The sequence below is a fragment of the Rhinopithecus bieti genome, unplaced genomic scaffold (assembly GCF_001698545.2).
Source record: "Rhinopithecus bieti isolate Rb0 unplaced genomic scaffold, ASM169854v2 scaffold_27016, whole genome shotgun sequence".
Lineage (NCBI taxonomy): Eukaryota > Metazoa > Chordata > Mammalia > Primates > Cercopithecidae > Rhinopithecus > Rhinopithecus bieti.
Window position 1 is genome coordinate 390,064 of NW_016812222.1, and position 27,972 is coordinate 418,035.

General features: G+C 37.7%; 1 protein-coding gene across 3 annotated transcripts in view; it reads right to left on the bottom strand.

Moving 5' to 3' along the window:
- Positions 1-5,248: 5,248 nt before the first annotated feature.
- Positions 5,249-27,972, bottom strand: part of RAD21L1 (RAD21 cohesin complex component like 1) — a 34,011-nt gene continuing 11,287 nt past the window's right edge. The window contains exons 6-15 of one of the 3 annotated variants that reach the window (XR_001889883.1): positions 27,093-27,263; positions 25,601-25,696; positions 24,577-24,690; positions 22,149-22,375; positions 21,803-21,902; positions 20,829-20,953; positions 18,384-18,479; positions 15,970-16,047; positions 10,643-10,922; positions 5,249-5,293 (exon numbers count right to left, since the gene is read on the bottom strand). Coding sequence is in view for 2 of the 3 variants with exons in the window: in XM_017895750.1 (XP_017751239.1) it covers positions 10,734-10,922; positions 15,970-16,047; positions 18,384-18,479; positions 20,829-20,953; positions 21,803-21,902; positions 22,149-22,375; positions 24,577-24,690; positions 25,601-25,696; positions 27,093-27,263 (1,196 nt within the window). In the remaining variant the exon portion in view is untranslated. Of the gene's footprint in view, positions 5,294-10,496; positions 10,923-15,969; positions 16,048-18,383; positions 18,480-20,828; positions 20,954-21,802; positions 21,903-22,148; positions 22,376-24,576; positions 24,691-25,600; positions 25,697-27,092; positions 27,264-27,972 lie in introns of those variants that run through there. The other 2 variants (XM_017895753.1, XM_017895750.1) reach the window with 2 other exon arrangements.

Consider the following 27,972-nt stretch of genomic DNA (forward strand, 5'->3'; position numbering starts at 1 on the left):
TCCCCAGGTACCCCTGCTCCTCCTCGAAGAAGGAAAAGAGAAGCTTAAATGTTTGCCAAATCCCAGAAGAGAAAGACAAATAAAAATTGGGGGGTGGGTTCCCTAAAAACCTGCTAATCGCCCACTTTGGGCATCTTCCCTGCTGCAATCAGCACCCTCTAATTCGTACATTTCAAGGAGGGGGAGGGAGGGAAGCGCTTAAAGGGATGTAGGGGAATGAAGGGAGGGTAAGAATGAGTCACGATTAACCCCTCTTAGGCTGGTGCCCTCCAAGGGATTCTACCGCAGCGAGCGGTTGCAAGCGGCCCCCACCTGCCGCGGTGCAGCGCAGGGCCAGCTCCCCGCTCCGCCGCGGCCTCCTCACCTGAGTCCACTCGCCCTCCGCAGCCCAGCCGGCTCGCACCACTCCGGCCCGGCTTGGCGCAGCGCCTCTGCAGTCGCTGCTGCAGCCGCCTGGCCCTGATCAGCGACCTGCGGGGTTAGGAAAAAGAGATAGACCGGGGCGGGTGAGCGCGGGCGGGGGACACCCGGGCAGCTGAGCCCCCGGCCGCTGACAGCTGGGCCGCTGCAGCCAGAAGGCTTGGAGGGCAGGCTGCCTGCCTGGCGCTCGGTCCCCTCCTCCTCGCGGCCCGCGGCCCCCACCCCACCCCCTGGCACTTGGCACTCTGGACTGCGGCGGGTGCAGCTGGGCGGTGGGCCTGGAGGTCCCCGGGGTCCTTGTCATCACCTGCGGAGGCTTCCATGGCTTCAGCTGCCCTGCCGGGGCCGCCGAATTGCTCTCCCGAGCCCCTGCAGGAGGCGGCTAGCTGGGTGCTCGCCGGGGCTGGGGCTGCCGGGAGGGAGGGGCGGGGAGGGTGAGGTGGATGGAGGGGACCAGCCAGTCGGCGGCTCGCCGGCAGCTGCGTAAGCGGCCCGTCTTTACTTTCCTTCTTAAAGAGATAGTTAGTATCTTGCTCTACAGGGCCTGGGAGCAGAGACAACGAGCACACGGGGAACGGGGACTCCCACCTACACACCAGCCGGTATTTTGAGCTGGGCGGTCGATCGGGCATGGTGGAAAGAGTCTTGGTTAGCTGTGTGACCCTGTGCAAGTCCCTTCACCTCTCTGGGCCTCAGCTTTTTCTTCCGTAACATGGGGTGATGATACCAATCTCACTCCCTGGCACATAGTTGGCTCTAGTTAAATAGTAATTTTTATCTAAAAGCCTTTAGGAACATTTTCATTGCCCAAACCAAGTCTGAGTACCAGGGGTATTTCATGTGAATGGCAAGCACTTGGGCTACTAAAAATGATGGCAGGAATCTTAAGTATCTGAAAATGGAAATGTTTTCCTTTGAAGTAGTAAAAAGGTGAATCACTGGAAAGATCTCGGAGAGATAAGCAATCACAACTTAAAATGTTTATTGTGGCTGTTTTCCCTCTGTCTTCCATCTGATATCACAGGGGAAACAACAAGACCAAAAACTCCAAAAAACTGGATTTTCTGCCTAGCCCTTCCATTTCTAGCCATACAACTTTATATAAGTTAACTCACCTTCTGGGCTTGGTTTCTTATCTGCTTCATGTGTGGGAAGTAGGTGAGTGAGAATGGGCTCCTTCTTTCTGAACCAGCCCTGTCTGATCTGTCATTACTTTGCTCTAAACCATCCAGTGGTTTTCTGTAACCATCCAGTGGTTTTCTGTATCGCTCTCCACTACATGCCCTTATCTTACTCCAGCTCTCTGACTTCATCTTACATGGCTCTCCCCATCACTCACTTTTCTCCCATCAAACTCTCCTTCTTGCTGAGGCCTCACTGCTGGGTCTTTGCATTTGCTGTCCCCTTTGCCTAAAGCATGCCAGAGAGCCACATGGTTCAATCCGTCCCCCCCTCCAGGTCTCTGCTCAAATGTTACTGTCTCAGGGAGGCCTTCCTTAACCATTCTACATAAAATACTAACTCCCTCCTCTCCATCTCCTTTGCACCTAGTTTTGCTATATTGAATTACCAGCTGACATAGTGTATATTTACTATTTGTCATTTGTCACTCCCACTAGAATGTATACTTCATGAGGGAAGGCACTTTGTTTTTTTCCCTTGCTGTATTTCCAGTGTCCAGAGCAGTGCCTAACATAGTAGGAGCTCAATAAATATTGACTAAGCACACATTGTGCCCAGCCCCAGTCTCCTATGGGAACACTCGGCCAGATGCCATCCTGGAAGTCTTTTTGTCTTAAGTCTCTTAAGGCTCTTAAGTCCTTACGTCTGTTTACTCTCACTGGTGCTGAACTTGGTACCCTCCACTCTCTGCGCCAAGCTGACTTTTCCAAGAGAAGAATTTGTGAAGTGCCTTCGCTGATTTACATCATGACTCTGCAGTACTGGCCTGGTGAGAAATAGTTAATATTGATAATGTACATGAAAAAATAATTATTTTAAGTTTACTGTTGCTTTTCACAGTCAAATCTTTTCCTATATCTCTGAGCTGCAATAACTCCATTACTTTTTTGCAACAAATGCTAGTAAATTTTGGAGGAGACATTGATTCTATTTTCTCCTGGATTCAGTTAAACTGTATCCTATCAGATAGCCATTATTATGTATTCTAGAAAAACATGGCAGAGCAATTGTAGCAGGAATAGGAAACGAGTTGAAAAAGCCATGTGAAATGTTGAGGCCTTCTGTCCAAAACACCTAACGCTATATTAGCAAGTTAATTGATAAAATGTTTTATCTGCTCTAACGCTCACTGAAATTATATAAGTGACATTTTTACACTTAAAGCGAAACCAAAGGAAGCCATGTAATTATTATATGTTTAGCAGGAGAACATTTCTGAGATTGTCATTAAAATTTTTTTTGTCTGTTCCCATGCTGTTTTGTTTATTAATAGAGATGGGGCTTTACTATGTTGCCCAGACTGGTCTCCAACTCCTGGTCTTAAGCAATCCTCAGCCTCCCAAAGTGCTGGGATTACAGGCTTGAGTCACCATGCCTGGTTGTCCCATCCTCATGTGTGTATGTGTGTGGGGTTTTGTGTGGGGTTTTTTGTTTTGTTTTGCTTGATACTTAGAAGACTACATTTCCCAGAAATCTCCACAAGGAACTTCCCCAAAGTAAGAGAGCACCTTCACTCACATTACTCCCATGTGGAATGGTGTTAGCCAGTATTCTCTTTAGCATCAGGAAGCAGATGATTGAGAACTGTGTTTAGTTATAATGTAAATTGCAACAAATGAGGATTATGCATATAAAACAAAATTATTCCTAAGAAATCAGTAATTTTGTTTTGTTTTGGACTAGTTGAAAATACATAAAATTTTTTTTTAGTTTCAAAACAATTTTATTCCAATTCTAGCTAAGCATACTCTCCCACAGAATGCAGCAATAAAACCTGAACAAAATGCATACAGCACCTATTTGAGGATTCTGAAGACAAAATACTAGCAGGCACATTGGGGAAGAAGCCAGAATTTGACATACCCTACCACTGAACTACTGGTGAATTTATCATTTTTATTTATTCCTATAATTTCTGGCCTGGTCTCAAGGCAGATCAAAATCTGGAATTGGGGCTCAATAAAGAGAAAGCTCCCAAAGAATCTCCCTAGTTTTGACTTGAAGATCAGGAAAAGGGACTTCTGATGCTCAGAGTATATGGGAGATATCATTTTTCTTCTCCTTTCAAATCTTTTCTCCATTGTCTCATGACCCAGTCTCTAGGCCATCCTGCAGTGGTGTCTGTGACAGCAGACACAGGTGTCTAAAACTCTGAGCGAGGAGAAACTACTTCAATAAAAGTAGCTGTAGTCCTGAGGGAGGGTGAGTCCCTGCTGTTTTTTTGTCTCTGTCCTCCTACCACCTGGTCCCAGATGCAAGTTCAATTGTGGAAAGTAGGCAGCAAAGCAGAACAGAGTAAATAAAGCTCCAAACTCCAGCATTCTGGTGAACCCTAGAGAGGATAAACCAAATGATGATAATGATAATAATAATAGTTTTCAGTTACTGCTGAAAATTAAAAACAAAACAAGATCTTGAGAGCAGTCAGAGAAAAATGATGCATTAATAATACAGGAATAGGCTGGATGCAGTGGCTCACACTTGTAATCCCTGCACTTTGGGAGGCCAAGAGGCAGATTGCTTGAGGCCAGGAGTTTGAGAACAGCCTGGGCAATATGGCAAGACCCCACCTCTACAAAAAATACAAAAATCAGCTGTGTGTAGTGGCGTTTGCCTGTAGTCCCAGTTACTCGGGAGGCTGAAGTGGGAAGATTGCTGGAGCCCGGGAGGTCGAGGTTGCAGTGAGCCATGACTGACTGCACCATTGCACTGTAGCCTGGGTGACAGAGCAAGACCCTGTCTCAAAAAAAAAAAAAAAAAAAAACCAGGAATAATAATTTAAATAACTGTGGATTTCTTACCAGAAACCATGGAGGGCAGAATATAGAACAAATTTTTTAAATTGCTTAAAGGGTTGTCAACCAGGATTTTGAACCCAGCAAAATATCCTTTAGAAATTTTGAAATTTCACTTTAGGAAGTGAAATAAACACATTCTCCAATTAAGGAAAATGAAGATAATTCATTGCCAGCACACTTGCTCTAAAAGAACTACTGAATTAAATTCTTCAGACAAAAGGGACATTATATTAGAAAGAAATTTGGAACATCAGGAAGGAAGGAGAACAAAAATGGTAAATATTTGGGTAAATTTAATAGGCTATCTTCTCTTGATCTTTTAAAATATGTTTGACAGTTGAAAGTAACAATTGTTGATGGGGGTTTAATGTATGTAGATAAGACAAGTACAATATAAAGGAGGAGTATGTATATTCCTTTACAATATAAAGGGACCTATATGGTGTAAGATTTTTACACTCCTCTTGAAGTGGTAAAATATCAATTCTAAGTAGGGCATGAAAAGTTAAGTATGTATTTTGTAACCCCTAGAATAGCTATTTTTAAAATCTATAACAAAAAAAATGATAAAAAAACAAAAAACAAAAAACAAAAAAACACAATGGGCCGGGTGCAGTGGCTTATGCCTGTAATCCCAGAACTTTGGGAGGTAGAGGTGGGTGGATCACTTGAGGCCAGGAGTTCAAGACAACCCTGGCCAACAGGTCTGTATTAAAAATACAAAACCCGGTCTCTATTAAAAATACAAAAACTAGCTGAGTGGGGTGGTGTGTACCTGTAATCCCAGCTACTCAGGAGGCTGAGGCACGGGAATTGCTTGAACCCGGGAGGGAGAGGTTGTAGTGAGCTGAGACTGCACCTCTGCACTCCAGCCTGGGCAACAGAGTGAGACTCTGTCAGAAAAAAGAAAAGAAGTAAAATGGAATTCCAAAAAATTCCAAATATTCCTAAAGAAGGCAAGAAAGGGGAAAACAGGGGAATAAAATTAAAGGGAACAAACAGTAAAAAAAAAAAAAAAAAAAAAAAAAAAAAAAAAAAAAAAAAAATCCAAAATCCTAAATAAAATCCAAAATCCAAAAATGTCAATAATTACATTAAATATAAGTGATCTAAAATTTACACTTCAATTAAAATAGAGATTATCCAAATGGATAAGAAAATTATTTAATGCAGTCTACAAGAAATTCACTTTAACTATAATGAATGATATAGGTAGGCTAAAAGCAAAAGATAAAAAAAGATATACCATGCAAATACTAATCAAAGGAAAGATGGAATAACTATATTAATATTAGAAAAAGTAGACTACAGAGCAAAAAATATTACCAGGAATAAAGATAATTATAAAATAATAAAAGGGTCATTTCACCAAGAAGATGTAATAATTATAAATGTATATGCACCTAATAAAAGAGCTTCAAAATATATAAAGCAAAAACTGACAGAATGGAAAGGGGAAATAAATAGATCCACAATTATAGCTGGAGACACATTTTTTTATCAGTAACTGATAGAACTAGTAGACAAAATAAACAAGGATGTAGAGGAACTAAACAACACTATGAACCAACTAGGTCCAACTGACATTTATAGAACACTCCACCTAACAAATGCAGAACAGAGTTGATCCTTGAACAACACAGCTTTGAACTGTGTGTGTCCATTTCTATGTGGATTTTCTTCTGACTCTGCCATCCCTGAGACAGCAACACTAACCCCTCCTCTTTCTCCTCCTCCTCAGCCTACTCAATGTGAAGATGAAGACCTTTATGTTGATCCACTTCTACTTAATGAATAGAAAATATATTTCTCTTCCTTGTGATTTTCTTAATAACATTTTCTTTTCTCTAGCTTGCTTTATTGTAAGAATACAGTATATAATACATATACAACATATGTGCTAATCGGCAGTTTATATTATAGGTAAGACTTCTGGTCAACAGTAGGCTATTAGTAGTTAAGTTGTTGGGGAGTCAAAACGTATACACAAATTTTCAACTTAGTATAGGGTCATAAAATAAATCTTAATGAATTTAAAAGAATTGAAATCATTTAAAGCATGTTCTCTCACCATAATGGAATTAAACTCAAAACCAATTACTGGAAATATTCCTTAGAAACTGAACATACTATACTTCTAAATAATCTGCAGGTAAAAGACCTGCAAGTCTCAAGGGAAATTAGAAAATATTTTTAACAGAACAAAAGTGAAGATATAACATATAAGCATCTGTGTGATGCAGCTAAAGCAGTGCCTAGAGGGAAACATAGAGCTTTATGTGTTTACATTAGAAAGGAGAGAAGATCTCAAATCAGTTATCTAAGCCTCCACCTTAATAAAACTAGAAAGAGCAAAATAAGCCCAAAGCAAGTCAAAGGAAAATAATAATAAATGTAAAAGCAGGAATAAACGAAATGAAACAGAAAGCAGAAAAACAAAAGAGAAAATCTTTTTAAAAGATCAATAAAATTAATAAGCCTCTAGCACAACTGAAAAGAGAAAACATATTAACAATGTCTGAAATGAAAGAGGGGTTATTACTATGGACCCCACAGACACTAAAAGGATAATAAGGGAATACTCTGAACAACTCTACACACATAAACTCACCAATGTAGATGAAATAGATCAATTGCTTAAAATAAGAAACTACCCAAACTCATTCAAAATGATATAAATAACTGAATAATCCTACAACTATTTAAAAAACTGAATTCATAGTTAAAAAAACTTTATAAAATATAAATATCCAGATCCAGATTGTTTATGGGTGAATTCTATCAACTATTTCAAGAAGAAATAACACAAATGCACACAATCTATTGTAGAAAACTAGAATAGGAGGAAACACTTTCTAAGTTATTTTATGAGGCCAGTATAACCCTGATACCAAAACCAGAAAAAGACAGTAAAAGAAAAATACAGACCAATATCAGATGACAAATCCACATGAAAGGATATTCAACATAATTAGTCATTAGGAAAATGCAAATCAAAACCATGAGATGCTCACTAGGATTGCTATAATTTTAAAAAGGGACAATAACAAGTATTGTCAAGGATATTAAGAAATTGGAACTCTGATGTATTGCTGGTAGAAATGTAGTATGGTGCAGCTACTTTGGAAAACAGTTTGACAGCTCCTCAAAAAGTTAAACATAAAGTTATCATGTGACCTGGCAATTCCACGCCTAGGTATATAACCAAGAAAAATAAAAACTTATATACACAAAAACGTAGGTACTAATGTTGATAGCAGCATTATTCATAGTAGTTCAAAAGTGGAAACAATCCATATGTCCATCAGCTGATGAGTGGATAAACAAAATGTGGTATATTCATACAATGGAGTATTATTTGGCCATAACAAGGAGTGATGTACAGATACATTCTACAACATGGATAAAACCTGAAACCTTTATACTAGGTGAAAGGAACCAGATACAAAAGGCAAAACATTGCCAGGAGTGGTGGCTCACACCTGTAATCCCAGCACTTTGGGAGGCCAAGGCGGGTGGATCAATTGAGGTCAGGAGTTTGAGTCTAGCCTGGCTGACATGGTGAAACCCCATCTGTACTAAAAATACAAAAAAATTAGCCAGGCATGGTGGCACGCCCCTGTAATCACAGTTACTCAGGAGGCTGAGGCAAGAGAATCGCTTGAACCCAGGAGGTCGATGCTGCAGTGAGCCAAGATCGTGCCACTGCACTTCAGCCTGGGTGACAGGGCGAGACTCTGTCTCAAAAAAAAAAAAAAAAAAGGCAAAACATTGTTTAATTCCATTTATGTAAAACAAAAACACCTGGAACTAATTTGTGAGTTTAGCAAGTTCATAGGATACAAGGCTAATCCATAAAAGTTAATTGTGCTAATGACAAAATTATACACATGGAGAACAGGTTAGTGGGTTTTAGGAGCCAGGGAGGACAGTAAGGAGGGAGATGGCTGTGGCTAACAAAGGGTAGCACAAGTGATCCTTGTGATGGAACTGTTCTGTTTCTTGACGATGGTGGTGGCCACACAAACCTACACATGTGATAAAATTGCATAGAATTAATACATACACAAAATGAGTGCATATAAAACTGGTGATGTCTGAATAAGCTGGGTGGATAGTGTCCATGCCAACTTCCTAGTTGTGTATTATACTAAAGTTATGCAAGATGTTACCATTGAGGTAAACTGATATATGGGATCTCTGTATTATTTCTCACAACTGCATGTGAATCTACAATTATCTCAAAATAAAGAGTAAACAAAAAAATCAACTGGAACTCTTACATGGTTACTGGGAATGCAAAATGGTACATCCACTCTGGAAAATAATTTCGTAATTTCTTCTAAAGTTAAACATATACTTGCTATACAACCCAGCAATCCCAATCCCATTTCTAGATATTTACCCTAGACAAATAAGAACTTGTATCTACACAAAAATGTACACAAATGTATGAAGCTCTATTAATAATTGTCAAAACTGGAAACAACTTAAAGATCTTTCAATGGATAAATGGATAAATAAACTGTGGTATATCTAGGCAACAGAATATTATTCAGCAATAAGTAGGAACAAACCACTGACACATGCAACCACTTGATGAATCTCAAAGACATTTATGAGTGAAAGAAGCCAGTATCGAAAGGTTACATGCTATATGATTCCATTTTATGACATTTTCAAAAGACAAAAGTGTAGTCATAGAGAAGAGTAGTTGCCAGATGTTATATGGGGGAAGGATGTTACTACAAAGGGATAATACAGCGAATTTTTTAGGGTCATGTTACTGCTGGAATCCTAATTGTGGAGATGGTTACAGGACTCTACACATATGTTAAAATTCACAGAACTGTGCACCAAAATTAAGAAGTCAATTTTTCTGTATGTTAATTTAAAAAAATAAAAGAAATTTTAAAAAGGCAATTTTGCCATTTAAAATTTATAGCTAATACATTTAGAGAGGCTATTTAGAATTTGTTGTTTGCAGCATATTTCCATATACAACAACATTTTAATAAGTACCATAGGCTTCACTTTACAGTGTATGATGGTGCTCACAGAGCATAATATGAAAATGTCCTAACTCAAACTTCAATTAAGAAAAAAGGAAAACAACAGTTTTAACGTCAAAAATGTTCGGTAAACGCCAAGCAAAAGAACATTTATTTTGGTGATCTTTACTCAGACTGTAGCTGCAAACAACATGCGGAACAAGTGTCTGCTAATTTTTTTAAACATAAAAAGCAGATTTAGTTTTGCTGACACATTAATGGTGATTATAATAATCATTAAATAGTAAATAAAAAGGTTAAATGACCTATAAATAGACTAAAACCCACACAGGTAATTTGAAGCAAAGATGAGCTTTGTAACTCTTCAATTTTAAAATGTTGGATTAAAAACCATAGCATTAGGTCAAATCAAGGATGATATGCATTGCAATCAAATAAACTGTCTGTGTAGAAATAAGGAAGTTTTCGTCATTAACCCCACAAAATTCAAGTAAACACTCCAATGTAAAATAGCCTTTTAAGAAACATCTTTGAATGTTTGTCAAAACATATAGCATTTTAAAATGCATACTAAATGTATGCTAAATGCAACATTCAAGTCAGGGAAATGATAAATGCTATATATTCAAATCAGCTAAGTTAAAAAAATTACTTAACTGGCTGGGCGCGGTGGCTCAAGCCTGTAATCCCAGCACTTTGGGAGGCCGAGACGGGCGGATCACGAGGTCAGGAGATCGAGACCAACCTGGCTAACATGGTGAAACCCCCGTCTCTACTAAAAAAATACAAAAAACTAGCTGGACGAGGTGGCAGGTGCCTGTAGTCCCAGCTACTTGAGAGGCTGAGGCAGGAGAATGGCATAAACCCGGGAGGCAGAGCTTGCAGTGAGCTGAGATCCAGCCACTGCACTCCAGCCTGGGCAACAGAGCGAGACTCCATCTCAAAAAAAAAAAGTTACTTAGCTATAATTAAGTACTTCTGAGCCAGGTATGGTGGCATGTGCCTGTAGTCCCAGCTATTCAGGAGGCTGAGGCAGGAGAATCACTTGAGCCCAGAGTTCAAGTCCAGCCTGGGCAACATAGTGAGTCCTTTGTCCTTAAAAAAACAAAAAACAAAACAAAACAGAATTTAAAGTATTTCTTTGTAAGCATGTAGGTTTCCAATTCTAGCTATGATTATTCTGAACTACAGAGAGGAAATAGGTCAGCCTATCTATGAAATGGATCAGACCTTCAGCTGCTTCCAGATGGCTTCTGCATTAAACTGAACAATCTACACAGAAATTCCAGTGATGACATAAATCTATATGTCTGGGTTTCCTTCACATGTTATAAAACATTGGTCCCATTGTAGCTATAATATCTGCATAGGGAGCACTCTGGCTCAGCTCGATAGCCCGCTGTTTTCTTAGGACAAGAAAGCTATAAAATTTGGCAGCTGCTTGTTTTCGGTCGCTATTTCTACAGAGCTTCATCAGACTAAAGGACTGCATTCCCATCTTGTTAGATTCCTGGGAAAATAGTTAGAAAAGAAAAAAGAAAAGGGAAACAAGATCATTAGAAGTAAAGCCAGCTATAAATGCATAATGAACAACAAAATATTAACATTTTGGATAAATGACTATAAAATCCTTAAGTGGAAAAAGGGAAATGACTCCTTAGTAAACATAAAAACAAAACAAGTCACTGACACAAGCTTGGTTCGTGAAGAACACGCATGCAAAAGAATTCCAAAATGTTATACAAATTTGTAATGTGTTACACAAATGTTAGACCTTTTTAAAATGGACGTTAACATAAATGGCTCCTGTGGAAAGGGCAATTAGTCTATATTTGCAGAGACAAAAAAAAAAAAAATCCACAGGACTTTGGGAGGCTTCAAATACAGTGAAAATGATCAGCCTATCAGTCTTCTTCTACTTAAAGGTACTAGTGTTGGTGTTGACTATAAACAACTCTAGTTTCAGTGTCAGGGGATTATGACTATGTAAACAACTCCCAATTTCTTTGCACAGATTAAAAAGATGTTGGATTCACTATATGACATCTGTGTACCTACTGAAAATAACTGAGGTACAATAAAGTATTTTAATTATGGATGAACATAATTCTTTTCATGAAGACTAGGATTTGGAATCAGATTCCTAGAGAAGTATAATTTTTTAGTTAGAAATACTGCAGTGTGGCCAGGTGCAGTGGTTCACGCCTATAATCCTTTGGGAGGCAAAGGAGGGCGGATCACTTGAAGTCAGGAATTCCAGACCAGTCTGGCAAACACGGTGAAACCCTGTCTGTACTAAAAATACAAAAATGAGCTGGGCATGGTGGCATGTGCCTGTAATCCCAGCTATTTGGGAGGCTGAGGCAGGAGAATCGCTTGAAACCAGGAGGAAGAGGTTGCAGTGAGCCGAGATCACACCACTGCACTCTAGCATGGGTGACGTGAGACTCCATCTCAAAAAAAGAAAAAAAAAAAAAAAAAAAGAAAGAAACACTGTAGTGAATACTGGCCAATGTCCCTAGGGGTATCATACTCCTCGGACAGTTGTGAAGCATATTTAGAAATACCATATACAAGGTTTTGCTTGTCTATAACATTCAACAAATTAATAAATTAAATACATTATCATACTTTATCTTAACCAAAGGTGTAGCCCAGGGTGAGTAACCTTTCAAAGATGGCATATCCAGCCTACATTTATTCCCTGCCTTGAGAGAAAAGATAAGAAATGGATGGCTTTTTCCTCCCGGGAGAGAACAAGGACAGCTTTTTCAATTTCAAGAATTCTTTTGAAAAACCCTAAAGGGACAAATATGCAAGATTAAACATAAGTGTTTATTTGTGTTCTCTTCAGAAACCTTTCTGAAATGAAGGTAAAGGAAGAAAAAGTGACAAAGGAAGGAGACAAAGACAAAGAAAGTGGAAGACATAACTGACTTAGTAGAGTAGAGACAACTGAATCCTAAATGCTGGCAGCGGGGAAGCCAGCAAAAAGCAAGCCGCTCTGAGTGAGATACAGTACCTTGGAAAAGCTCAGGAATTGGAGACATCAGTGTATCATAAACTGGGGAGAGGGATTAAGCTGAAAACAGGAGAATTACTTGAGAATCTACTTAGGAACAGTTAGCCCTTCTGTCCACTCCACCACCTCACAGAATCAGAGACCACTACTCACATAGCAGAAGGTGTGACGCTGCCCTTCTGGAGATACCAAGCATTGAGGCTTTGGACTTAAGGCACTAGCGCTGTGGATGGTGAAGTGTCATACCTCAAACAGTGGGATTAAGGGAAATTCTACACTCTGAACAGTGAGATAACCAGCCTCTCCTTTATCTCCTTTTGATTCCTGAGCTACTGACATCGTGCTTACATGTCCTAGGCAGTAGACTTAAAGATTACTCTGGAAAAGCCAACTATTCTGAGGGAGAACAAAGCCCAGTTACATAATACAATCTGGGGAAGGTGAGGGGTGCCACCCAATGACCTCAGTATAAAGACCATAAGTCTACAAGCCTTCATGCGTATATAACTTCCAATCAGTTTTTTGGTGTCTCTATCTTAAATAAAAACAGATAATCCTAGGATCTACAAGACATTTGAGTAAAATCTCTAATATTAAACAGCAAAAAGGAATGCATTCAACAACATCACTAAGGAAAGATAATGCAGGGAGCAGAAGTGCAATCTCTGAAGTTAAGAAGTTTTCATTGTATCCATGAAAATGGCTAGGATAATAGTGAGAGGAAGCAGATCAGTGGTTGCTTGGGAATGGGGGTGCCAGTTGGAAGTATGCAAATGAGGGATTCACAAGGGGCACAAGGAAACTTTTTCTGGTTTGAGATATGTTTACTCCTTGATTGTGGTGAAGGTTTTACAGTTGTATGCATATGTCAAGACTTATCTAATGCATACTTTAAATAGAAATAGTTTACTGCATGTTAATAATATCTCAACAAAGCTGCTTAAAAACCTAATTAAATAATTAAATAAAAATATCATGATGCTATAAAACAAAAGGTTAGTAAACAAGAAAAAACTCCTGGAAAACAAAAGGTGAAAGCAGATATAAAATTCAGTGAAGTCTAGAAGACAAAGTTGAAGAAATCTAGAGAGTAGAAAAACACAAATAAAAGGAAATTAATATAGAGGATAAAAGATGTTTTTAAAATTAAAGGAGCAGTTCAGGACATCCAACATCTGACCCATTGGCCCTTCAGGCAGACAAATAACAAGGAAATTGAGGCCAGGAGTTTGAAACCAGCCTGAGCAACACAGTAGGACCTTGACTCTATGAAAAACTTTAAAAAATAATAATAATAAGGAGAAAGTTCAAGAAATTTTAAAAAATTTTCTAAAACTCAGGAACATGAAATTTCCATATAAAAGAACACACTACATGGTAAGCACAACAAATGAAAGAAAAAAAAACCCAAAGCACATCATGAAATTCCAGAGTGCCAGGGATAATAATAATAATAATAATAAAAGATCAAAAGCTTCCAGAAAGAAAATAGATTTCTTACAAAGGATCACCAACTAAGGCAACATCTGACCTCTCAATAACATCACAAGAATCTTGGCAATGTTACAAAGCCTTCAACATCTGAGAGAAATATATTTTCAACTTATGTCTAGAGACAGTCATGTTAAAGGTAGAAGAAATGCTCAGGCTGGTATGGAGGGTCTCTATCTCTTATGAACTATTTATCTTGGGAAATCATGAAAGGATGTTAACCACCAAAAAATTTAAGATAAAGGAAGATCAAAGCACCCAAAACCACAGAGGAAATAATACATACAGGAAAGAGACACATTCTCATGTTTATGACAAAGCAATATCCCAAGACAAAAACTATGGAGCAGACCTAAAGAGCAACTGGTTTGTATCAATCAGAACAAGAGGATGGTGAACCCCCAGAGAGATACCTTTAAGGAAAAAAAAAGGAACTGATGGATCACTTGATAAGAGATATTATAAAATATTATAAAATCATAAAATGGTATTTTGTCAGAGTTTGGTCATATTGTCTGAGCTTGGAAAAGTAATTAAAATGGGTTTATAGACTGAGCAAATGAAAAAAAATGAGGTAATGATTAACTTGAAAAAAGCCTAATGACAAAACAATCATAAACTTGACAAGAAATGTAATCACGCTATGACGCTTCAATGTAAACTAATTTTTATACAGTATTTATGGCAGCAGCTGCTAGTTGTCCTTTAATTTCCATTCTCTTCTTCTATAGTAATGGAATTATTAGCTGGGACTAAGCTTACCAAATAAAGACTGCGTTTCCCAGCTAGATGCAGTAATGTGATTAAGTGCTGGTCAATGAAGCGTTAAAAGTTATAAAATTTCTGGCCAGCGCGGTGGCTTACGCCTGTAATCCCAGCACTTTGGGAGCCCGAGGCGGGGGGGATCACGAGGTCAGGAGATCGAGACCACGGTGAAACCCCATTTCTACTAAAAATACAAAAAATTAGCTGGGCGCGGTGGTGGGCGCCTGTAGTCCCAGCTACTCTGGAGGCTGAGGCAGGAGAATGGCGTGAACCCGGCAGGCGGTGCTTGCAGTGAGTAGAGATCGCACCACTGCACTTCAGCCTGGGCGACAGAGCGAGACTCCGTCTCAAAAAAAAAAAATTAAAAAAAAAAAGTGATACAATTTCTGGGTTGTACAGTTAAAGGAAACTTTGCTGCTGATTGGAGTACAGACCTGGTGGGTAGTTAGCCATTTTGGATCTTGAGAAGACAAGAGAAACCTGGGTCCCTGACAACTTTGTGAGCATAGCCGCCATACCAGATTGAACCTTTACCTGAGAGATAAACAAACTTCTATCTTTTTTAAGTCATTAGTATTTTGGCTTCCTGTCACAATCAAACCTGCATCATAACTATTACAAATATAACACTGTAAACACATAACACTATGCTAAAAGTATAGTAGGGAGGGGAAGGTAACTAAGTTAAACTTTTGTTTTCTGTCAAAAGAATTCAGTAAAGTTTAAAGCTGAAATACCAAGAAAGAGCACTAAAAGCATGTTTATTAAGAATATAGATATAAATACTAAAAGAAGCAGTTTAATGTAGTTGCTTCTGGTGAGCAGGACTTAGGGAAAGGAGGGGTAGGACAAAGGCCTTTCTGTCTTTTCAGCCTTATTGCATGGTGCTATGGAACTTTTAAAATAATATGCATGTATTATTTTCATAAAATATAAATTAAATTGAAAATTATTTGAGCTGTCACTCTTGAACTGCTATCAACTAAGTTTCATGTTGAGAATTAGTTGGTATCCTGCTAAAAATGAGAATGGGACACAGAATAGATAGATATCTAAGGGTATGAGTGTGGGTAAGAAGTTGATTAGAATATGCAGGCACCAAAACCAAACTTTTATATTTAGCCCTGGGTATACTACTGAAAATCATTGCACTCTAGTGGAATTTGGCCTCAAAAAAATAAGGAAAATTACTGCATTTTCATTAATATCTAGAAGCTTGAAGTCAGTATTTACTTATTTTTTTAAATAAAAATAGGGTTGACAAACCCTAGCATCTTACCCGTAAATGATTTAACAACTGAAGTATTCTTCGATTCCATCTCTCTGTCTCAATATTTTCTTCATTCCTCAATGACTCCTGTTTGAATGATTGATAAATAAAATATTAAATTTAAGCAAATTTTACTAAACGCTTACTATTCACGAATCATAGTGTTAGCTTCTACAAGAAACACAATTATTACAATGGGTCCTGACAAATAAAGAGCTTATAGTCTTTATTATTTATAAAGAGAATAAGGCTAACATACAAATATAAACCACCTTTGCACAATTATACCCATACTCTCCAGGGTGTCTTCTGATAAGAGGCTCCAAAATAGGAGATTCTGCCATCTTTATCTGGTAATGTGCCCAGGGCCTTTTGGTTACTTTGAAAAGTAAAATTAGCAAAGACAACAACTTTTGCCTAGGGCTATCCTAGTTCTGGTCAATCTGAACTCAGTTGACAGGAGTAAACATACAGCTATTTCTGCATTGTAAAGGCCTTTATCTGAACTTACCTGGTAATGGAAGCTCTAAACATAACTGCTGTTTAGTAGTTTGTGTACAATTGGGTTAGAAATCTTTCAGATTTTGAGATGCCTTGTCCAAAAAAGATTAACCCACTGCCTGATTGTCTGTCATTGTTATCTAAATAGATTTTTTTTTTTTTTGGTATTTAAGGCTTAACCACTTTCAGAAATACCTCAATATTTAAAATGGTAGTTGAAATTCTTTGCAAGAATTTATTCTAATCCCTTACAAACTAACACCTTATGATGTTAGAGCAGAAACTGGGCATATGAAAGGTGTTCATGAATCTGATAAAAGAGTAGGCTTACAAGGGGTTGGGGGAAGGGAAGTGGCACAAATCTGGCCTACTTTATAATTTTTCCTAAGCTAATTCTGACCATGCGGCCCAAAAGCATCTGTGTCACTCTCATCACATGTCCACTGTTTGTCTAGCCTTCATGTATAGGAGCCCAGACACTTGCTAAAAGTGCTTTTAATTTCATAGACTCCAAGACAATTAGAGAAAGCACCAGAATATTCCGCATGACATTTTAAATCATGTGAGGCTAAAGGGACTCTTTGACTCAGCCTGGGAACTACTGAGTCCCCATTTTCACCAACTATACCAGCTACCTGGGCCTGCCTATGCTATATGCTTTCTTATATCCCAAAGAGACTAATTTGAAAATATGGTCACTGTATTCTGGAGAGTTTTCCAAATCCCTTCAGCTACAATTTATGATTATTCTTTTCTGGTCTGTCCTTGGATAAATGAGGACACCCACTTATTAATGTTTATTTTATTGTTAAATAAACAAATGCAGTTTTTGAAATGTAAAAACCTCTTTGTTAAAGGTCCATGAGACTCTCGCTTCACCTATAATGCACAACTAAACTAACCAGAGAAAGGCTCAGAAGAACTAGTCTGTGCATTCTGCTAAAGCCTGTCTACTTGATCTATCTGGACACCCTACAGCTGAATCTATTGTGTAGAAAGCCCAGTGGATTATTAAAACAGCTGAACTTGTGCTGTGTTGTGGTTTGCTTGACCATGTATGAAAATAACCTGCATCTATAGAAGCAAAGCGAATAGCAAGAATGAATCAACCACTTCTGGCTCAGCTGTTTGGATACTTCAGGTAAAAAGTTCAGGTAATTTATTCCGCCCTAGATTATCTAGAGAATTCGGTCTCTTTTCCTTGTATGAAAAACAATCAAATAGTCTTGGAACTCATTATATAGATAATTTTATAGAAACAAATTAACATTAGGCTTACTGGGTGTTTTTATATTATTTACTAAAAAACTTTTACTAAAATTCCTTACAATCTTAAAAATGTTTTCAGTACGCTGGGACAAGACCAGAATAACAAGACAGTTAACAAGCAGGGAGTCAGGTAAATCAGACTTGACTTCTGTCTTTGCTATTGACATGTGGCCCTCTGACTACCAGATGATTTTGTTTCAAATTTCCAGAAGCCTTGTATAGATACAAGCCTCGTGCCACATAATGTTAAAGGAAAAATTACCTACAATTTTTGTTGTAAATAAGATAAAATTTCAAATGCCCTAGGCCATACTCTTAATATAGTTCTGTTTCTCTAGAGATGTTATACCAATAATTTAAAACAGTGATTCTCAACATTAATCCTGTCACTACTTTTGATAAGCACAAAAATCTCACATTTTCCCTTAAAAGTATTTGAAGTTTCAAAAGAAATTACAGAAACACAAAAAATCAGAGCAATTCAGAATATTTTATCAAACTATTCACAAACATCTCTGTTGTAATCACAAATTTAAATTATAAATTCAGAAAGTAACATGACAGCTTTAAAAGCCAAGTTTCAGATAAAAAAGGTGTTAAAATATTTAGGAATGAAGTTTTAAGAACATCCCCAAGACTATACATATATTTACCAATTCAACTGGACTACATTCAATTTCTTGTGCAAATAAGTCATTCGTTAAAGATGATTCCTCAGCAGCTAAAGACACCATTTCAACAATATCCTGCTGAAGCAAATTAGGGAAAGTTAGGTAAATCTGACAGTGGTTATACAGACACAATCTAATTTTGTTAAATGCTTTAATCATGTGAATGCTCATTTCTCAAACTAGTTTAAAATACTACCCACATTCTCAAAATATTATCTCTGAAATACCCCAGATAGGCAGTCTTTGACTTAAATGTTACTGTTTTCCATATGCCTCCCATAAAGGAAGAACTTGCATGCCCCTTCCCTCCTTGTTTCCTATCCTTTTCCTTTCCTTTTCCCTCTCTACTGCAGGCCTCACATTAAAAGTCTCTACTGCTGTGCTACTGAGACCACTTTGCTTTGAAGCATTTTATCTAGCCCCACTCCCCTACCTCTATTCTCATGCCAATACCAGGTGGCAGAGGAAAGAGATCTGTAATAGACAAGCAGAGAGGGAGTGAGAGTGAGGAAAGGGATATTAATATCCCTACTGAGGACCATGATAGGATTCCTGCCACCACTGCGGGAGCTGTCACGGGCAAAAGGGAAGAAGAACCTGTCTGCTGGAAGGGGAGTGAAGACATAAAGGAAGAAAGAAAAAGAGACAGCCAGAAATTTCCTAGTCCCTATCATCTCCTTCCCTTCTCATTGCTATAGAAGCTGTCAATCCGTTTTCATCTTCAACCTGTCTCCAAGCTTCATTCGCCGGGTGTCCTCCCCAATCTTGACTAAGGGCCTCCTCTAAGATAGTTTACTTTTTTTTTTTTTTTTTTTTTTTTTTTTTTTTGAGACGGAGTCTCGCTCTGTCGCCCAGGCTGGAGTGCAGTGGCCGGATCTCAGCTCACTGCAAGCTCCGCCTCCCGGGTTTACGCCATTCTCCTGCCTCAGCCTCCCGAGTAGCTGGGACTACAGGCGCCCGCCACCTCGCCCGGCTAGTTTTTTTGTATTTTTTAGTAGAGACGGGGTTTCACCATGTTAGCCAGGATGGTCTCGATCTCCTGACCTCGTGATCCGCCCGTCTCGGCCTCCCAAAGTGCTGGGATTACAGGCTTGAGCCACCGCGCCCGGCCGTTTACTTGCTTTTTAACTCAGTTTTAAAAACTGTTAGTAAACATAAGGAGTTACATTTTATTCTTTAATATACATATTTGTGAAGCCTTGTTTTTCTCTTTCAATTTCTATGAATACTCTATCTCAATTTTGCAGTTATGATATATAAAAATTCTGTTTTATGAAAATTTGAAAATGATTAATCAGAATCAATATTTTCTTGTCCCTTCTTGTTCTTGCACTCCCATGCTTGACTATATTTCACATTTGTTAACATTTTTGGAAGCAAAATAAGAGTAGAATTGAAAAAGCATAAGCATAGGGTAAAGGAGTAAAGGTTCAAAAAAACTGGTACATCAATCTCTCTTCTCTCTACTTCAAGCCCATGGGACAATCTATCTTGTTATATCTGTGATAAGTGCAGTTATATTTTCCTTCCAAAATATCATAAACTAAACAGGTTTACCTAATCATAATTTTCGGTAGGTACACTTTAAGAAATGCCTGAGCCCAAGTGAGGGAGAGAGTAGTACTGGCAACCCAGTATCTCAATATCCAGTATATTATCAAATATTTAGTAAAATACTTTCTGCTTGAATGCACTGTGAAATTGTCTTTCCTTCCAAGGGCATTCAGTTTCAACATGGGTTAACTTTGAATTCCCTGTGTGGTTATCAAAATACAGTGATAATGGAACAGACCAGAAAAACACTGGTTTATTTTTATCTGGTATAGCTATAATATTTATATTTGTAAACCAATAAAATAACAATTGAGAAATATTTCAAAGCATATGATTTCCAATTATGTTTTCAAATAGTAATGTTTTTCAAATAAAAAAATATATCTTAGAAAGTTTTTAAAATTTCGTTTTGGTTATAGATCTTTAGATAAGTCTTTCAGATTCAAGGCCAAGGTAATTGGTGAGTCTGAAATATATTATTCTTAGAGATAAAAGGGTAAATTTATGATGAGAAGCAAAACTTAGGTATACTGGCTGCAGTTCTAAAACATTCCATGACACAAAGAATATGAGGCCTAGTAGGATTCTCAGCATATAACCAGGTTTACATACAGACAATCATTGATTTAACGTATCATGCAAAATACTAGTTCAGTATGAAACCACCTTATCTTGCGATTTACATCCTAAACTCCTGGAAAAATTCTGTAGAAGAAAATCATGTTTTACCCTGCTACTTAGTAAACAAATTGCAAAACAACTTAAAATGAAATATGAATATACAAATGTAAGAAAATATACCAGAGTCCCAACATTCCTTTACTATATCTGTAGAAAATAAAATATGTTTACGATTCTCTCTGGATAACTTACCTCAGAGTTAATATGTTTATTGGTATCCTCATAAGAGCTATGCTGAGATCCACCAATCACATCCTTCCAAGTTTGAGGTTTACTTAACTCTTGCTGGGAATTTGGCTCTTGCATCATGAATGTCTCTAAATTATCAAGGAAATAAAGACAATTTCACCAAAATATCTTTCAAACTTGAATTGTGATATGGTTGTAACAAAAGAAAACTTCTGACAGACACGTTGGGATCCAAGAATTTAAGTAAAGGATACACAAACTTTCTTATTGCTCCCAAGTCTCACATATGTATCTTCCCTTTCCTGTCCTCTGTCTCTTTATCACCTCCACTCCCCATTCTCTGCCAACCATCTCCTCTACACACGCTCTCACACATTCACTCACAAGACAACATGGATAACTCAAGCCCATTGTGGTATATCGTTCAGTAGATTTAATGCCTTCAGGAAGGATGATCAGGAAGTGGAGGTTCCCTCATCACATCAATTGGTTTTATTATTACTTTATAATTATCATGATAATAATCAGTAATTATTAATATTCCATGTGCCTTTTGGGTAGACAGAAATACCCGTCTCAAGTTAACTGTATTAAGTGCTGTTCTTATCCTTACATGACTTTTCATGTTAGTTGTTTTACATTGAAACGTTATCTTGCTAGATAGAAAGATTTTCTTTTTTGAGGATTTTTGAGTACTGCCTTTGAGAGTGAAGGAGGTAGAAAAAGTGATAATAAGAATGGTTTACATAGTATATATACTTCATCTTTTAATGAAATCTCTGGGACAAAATTAATCCAAAATGCAGAAAAATGCAATACTGAAGTAATAATTTCATTTAAGTTCAACTACTCTTCCAGAGTTAGCATTTATACTTGAGAACATGGAATTGGATCCCATCTTCATTTTGAAATTTAAAACATCAAATTTTTGTTGCCACAACATTCCCCTCAACATCAAGAGAATTAAGAAATCTCACCTATGATATTTTGGTTTCCCACTTCTTCCCTTACTGACTCCTTCTGTATCATTTTTCTTCCAAGTTTAAAGCCAGAGGACAGAAAGCATTTTGTAAACAACTGTAAAAATACACACTTTTGTTTTTTTTGTTTTGCACCAGCAAAGCAATTCAAGAAAACACAAGCACATATCTAAAAAGGAAAAACTATAATTCATACACACAATCCAGAAAATTAATTCAAAATGAGGAAGTACTTTTTTGCAAGTTTAAATTCTGTTATGTATGTATGTAAAGATGTGTTTATTATTTATTTATTTATTTATAACCAGACATTGCTGTCATGTAGAAGTATAGAAACTGTTACCATTTTCAGTTCAGCATGAATCAAATCCTGGGCAGCAGTTGACAGAAGTGTATCCACTCCTCCCCTCTTCTTCCACATCATCAATCTTTGGGTAGGAGGTGCAAGTTCCAAAACCATGAGGGTGTCCACAAAGGAAGTAAGCTGTTTATGTATAACTTTGCTACTGAGCTCCTTGACAGGATCTATGAGCAATCTCCTCTTTTTACCTTTCCTTTTCTCAGCAATGTCTAAATATAAGAAATAGGCACAAATGTGATTGGTTATACAGCTTTCTAAAATCATATTGTAGACACTAAATACTTAAGAAATTTCTAAGCCAGGCACAGTGGCTCATGCCTGCAATCCTGGCACTTCAAGAGGCTGAGGTGGGCAGATTGCTTGGGCCCAGGAGTTCAAGTCCAGCCTGGGCAACATGGCTAAACCCTATCTCTACAGAAAATACAAAAATTAGCCACAGAATGCACAAAAATGCACCTGTAAACCCAGCTACTCAGGAGGCTGAGATGGGTGGATCCCTTAAGCCTGAGTGGCAGAGGCTGAAGTGAACTGAGACCATACCACTACACTCCAGACTGGGCAACAGAGCAAGACCCTATCTCCAAAAAAGAAAAGAAATTTCTACCACAGTACAACATACAGTGTTGCATTGGAAAGAAAATCCCTTCTCCCCTCTGAAAATTATGCTGAGCAACCAATAGCTGATACATTTTGTCAGGTGTTGCTTGGAAGTGCTTAGAGAGGGATCTACCTGTTAAGTGAGCAACTGAGGAAATGTGGGGAAGAGGGAATTCAACCTATCTGGAGGTTCCTTAAAATGCTTATGTAATAGAATAACTTTCTACAACACTAATTTGTATTTGTCCAGTGTATTTTTCCCTCTGCCACTGAAATTCATAGACATTCCAAGCAGGTTCCATAGGATTTCACTCCATCAGGGAATTTTAGCAGGCAGAAAGCAGAAGTTAAGCTTTTCTTTAGTAAAGCTCTAAAAGGGGAGAGAGGGTTAGATTTCTCAGAATGGATAAAGATCCAAGATCAATGGAGCCAAAAGGTACAGGAACCTGCTTGCTGGCTGATGTGCCTCAGTAAAATCCCAGGAACGAGGCAAGATACTGGATAGGTTGGCTATGTGATGATCCCCAAGGCTATGTAAGCTGGAGCACTGAGAACCACAAATTGGTATGGCTGATAACCAGAGGTTCCCTTCCACCTTCCACCTTCTATACCCCTCCCCCAAACTCTGGAACTACATGATGGAAAGAAGACAGGGAAGCTACACAGATTGAATTTCCTGCCAGCCTAGTGAGATAGAGGCTCAGTGGTGAACTCAGTTAAAAAAAAAAAAAAAAAAAAGCTTTACTGTTTGAATGCCTGAGTTTATAAACTGAAATTCCCATCAATTATACTACCTACAAACTAGGATGTTTCTAAATGACCTAGTTATATTAGTTAGTTATATTAGTTATATTAGACTAGTAGTTATATTAGACTCATACTTACTACTTATCCCTAAAACATGATGTTTGAAGTTAAGTGCTAGAAGTCATTGTGCCTCTCTTCTGACCCTTTTATTCTGCCTTATATTATATTCACTTGCATGATTATTTATCTTCCTAACTAGATTGTTTTCTAAGCTTCTTAAAAGCAAAATGTGTGTGTCTTCTTTATTCCCATGCCCACCACAGAGTAATGGCTCAATACATTCCTAAACTGAACTTAGTTTAAAATTTTTCAGTTTCCCAAACTGGATACATGGTTTGAACAGGACTGAATATAATGCAAGTGATACAGAGATACAGGACAAATGAGCCCCAGAGTGGAGCTTAGCCCATCTGGGTTCTTGGCTTTGTCCAGGAAAAGAATTCAAGGGCAAGTCAGAGGTAGAAGAAAACAGCTTTACTGAATAGGCAGTGTTACAGCTCTGGTGGTGTTACAGCTCTAGCATTGTGACTGCTGCTACAGCGCAGGGCTACCCAGTAGGCCCAGACTAGCAGCTCAGGGCAGTTTTGCAGTGATATTTATACCCACTTTTAATTGCATGCAGATTAAGGGGGCCAGTTTATGCGGAGAAGGAGTAGTAATCACTGGGTCATCGCCATGGAAAAGGGTGAATTCCCGGTGTTGCCATGGCAGCAGTAAATTGACATGGCACACTGGTGGGTGCATCTGATTGAAAGCTCCCCCCACCCACCTTGTAACTAATCATCATCTGGTCCGGCGTCCAACCCCCAATTCTAGAGTTGAGTCCCACTTCCTACCTCAAAAGGATCATCTAAAATTTCCTTCACGGTCTTCTCCTCTATTGTATTACAAGTGCTAGTACTAGATTGACTACCTCCTATAATATTTCAGTGATTATTCAAACATCTCAAAGTAAATAAGTTAACAGTGTATTAAAAATTAAAACAAAATGATAAATGCCTCTGACCTGAAATATCAATTGGATCAAGGGTAAATCCTTCCTCTTCAGTTGATAATAATGTTGTTTCATTCATTTTTTCATTTTCAGGTACACATATACACTCTGGGTTATCTGGTTCAACTAATCAACATCCACATAAAAGAAATTGTAAAAATAACAGTTAGGATGCAGGGTAGAGGACTGTGTGAGAATTAAAGACAAAGATAAACTAACTGAAGATTCATATTACTAACTGGAACATCTGAATTCTTAGAATCATTTATTTAATAGAGTTGAAGAAGCTTACAGATTATATGGTCTGGGACCAATAGTATTCAAGTAAGTCAAGTATCATCATCCCCTTTTGCACATGAGACATCTAAGGGTGGGTTAAAGTCATGCAGATGTGAAAACAGTGGTGGCAACCACAGTAAATGACTGATAAAAATTTGACTATATGTCTGCTAAAAAAAAATTGTATTCTGTTAAATACTTATCAGTTGACCCATAAAAAACCATAAGTAAAATTTTATTACTTAGCTCTTTGTATTTTCCGTTTCTACTATTGTTTTAGAAAGCAAATATAACATCAAAATTGTGGCTAATCAAAATGGGGCTAATTGTACTTTTAATTCTTAAGAAAATCAGACTAAAATACCTCAAATCATCTGAAGTACTTCCATATGAATTTCAAGTAGGGAAAATATCCTCAATTTATAATTTCTCTCAAATTGTATGTAGCTTATCAAACCATACTAGTTAATAAATTTTCTTACTATGTACCATATACTATTTTAATAATTCAAAAGCACAATATTTTGGCAGAGCATTCTCATGCTAAACCCAATCCTGGCTAAATACCCTTCAATGTACCTTTCTCAGAGTCCAATTTCCTATTTTATATTGTCTACAGTCAGATTGTTAACAGAGTCTGAAGGACATTGTTCTTTGTCTCTCACTATACTGTATTGCTACTTAAATTCAGAAGTTCTGAGGCTTAATTTAAACATTAGTACCCACTACTTTCTCATAAAGGAAAATTTCAACCTACCTGCTAAACTACTGGGAGGCTCAGGAGGCAGGGAAATTTCTCTGTTCAAATGCATGTCTTCTAACAGGATATTCTGATCATCTTGCAATAGATTGTCTTGAAAAACACAATGAATACTTTTTCATACAGATGGGAATCTGTCATTTGTTCACTAAACATTTATTAATGTTATTTTATGCATTTCATTGTAAAGGAATAATTAGATTTTTAATGTAAACTAGAGAATTTTTTAAAAGATTTGATAGGAACAGTCAATAAACAATCTTTAAAACGTGCATTTCGGCTGGGCGCAGTGGCTCGCTCCTGTAATCCCAGCACTTTGGGAGGCTGAGGCAGGTGGATCACCTGAGGTCAGGAGTTCGAGACCAGCCTGACCAACATGGTGAAACCCTGTCTCTACTAAAAATAGAAAAAAAAGTTAGCTAGGCGTTGTGGTAGGCACCTGTAATCCCAGCTACTCAGGAGGCTGAGGCAGGAAAATCACTTGAACCCACGTGGCGGAGGTTGCAGTGAGCCGAGATGGTGCCATTGCACTCCAGCCTGGGTGACACAGCAAGGCTCCGTCTCAATCATAATCATAATCGTAATCATAAATAAAACGTGCATTTGGACTTCTCAGTTTTTGTCTATCCGATTTCTATGACTATTTTATAATGTGAAATAGTCTATATTAAGAGTAAAACAGGCCAGGCGCGGTGGCTCACGCCTGTAATCCCAGCACTTTGGTAGGCCCAGGCGGGTGGATCAGGAGGTCAGGAGATCGAGACCATCCTGGCTAACATGGTGAAACCCTGTCTCTACTAAAAATACAAAAAATTAGCCGGGCATGGTGGCAGGCGCCTGTAGTCCCAGCTACTCGGGAGGCTGAGGCAGGAGAATGGTGTGAACCCGGGAGGCAGAGCTTGCAGTGAGCCAAGATCGCGCCACTGTACTCCAGCCTGGGCGACTGAGTGAGACTCCGTCTCAAAAAAAAGAGTAAAACAAATAAAACTGATAAAATAAAGAAGGCAATAAATTGGTAGAAGGCCTTGAGGATAGGTAGAGGTATTTGATACAGTAAGTCATGGGGACCCAAGGCACTTAAGCAGATGAATATAAATATAAAATAATAATATAAAATTCTAGAAAAATACCTTAGCTGCCCCACAATGTATGTTAAAGAAAACAATGTTTTCCAGTACATAGTGTAGTATATTTTATAAGGAATATACTAACCTCACTCTCTTCCTTCCAAGAATTAGGAATTTGTAAAAATAAAAACAAGCAGTAGTTCATAACCTCTATAGAAAATATATTTAAACAGATGGCTATTTACTTAGGCCTAGCCTAAATGTTTAAACATGCCATAGACTTTGAAAACTTCTATAAAAAATGTATTGACCTACATAACACAAAAACATATTTGAAATTTTACATTGATATAATAAATCTAATACATTATGGTAATTTGATTAAAATAAATATTTTATTTCTACATGACCAGATAGCATACCAATCATTTCTCCTGCAGCTCCTTCATCTCCAAACCCATCTCCACTGTGATAGAACACAGATCTTTCTCCAGTGAGGCTTCCAGAACTATGTTCAATTAAAGGACCACTGGAATTCAGTAATATGTTATCATCAAAGAAGCTATATCTTCTGAGAATTTCAGATTCCTCCCCTAAATAAATATATATCATTAATACTAATTCATAGAAACACAGAATTTTACAGTTAGAAGGAAATTCAGATATCATCTAGCATAATCCTGTCATCCAACACCTCATTTTATAGATGAAGAGAATGGCTGAAAGACTTACTTGAATTATTCAACTAAAGTCACTCAGTTAATCAGTAGAGACTGGATTTTTAGTCTAATGACCTTTCAAATACAATGGGAAAAAATGCCAAAATATTACATAGAGTTTATAGTTGTGATATAATTTAATAACTTCCTAAGGTAAAAGTACTATGGAAAATAATTTCTTCTATTTTAGGTAAGTAAGTTCTGCTTGACCAAGTATATTTCATAGTATTTCAAGGACAATTGCTTGTATTGTTCATGCATAGTGGAGGTTTGGAAAATAAGGAACATGTCAGTCATCTTAGGAAATGGAAACACAGGTAAAATATTAAAGAATGGGCTTACAACATTCATTCAATAGAAATCGAATATGCTAGGAGGTAGTGACACAGGTCTGAAAAAAAAAAAAACCCCGTCAGCTAACAATAACTGAGTGTTTATAGTATGTATTATATTATGTAATAGAAGATACTATTATAATTCTCATTGCACAGATGAGGAAACATAGGCACAGAAAGGTTTTGTAACTTGCACACAGTCACACTTTAATAAATGACAGAGTTAGGATCTGAATCCAGCTCTGATT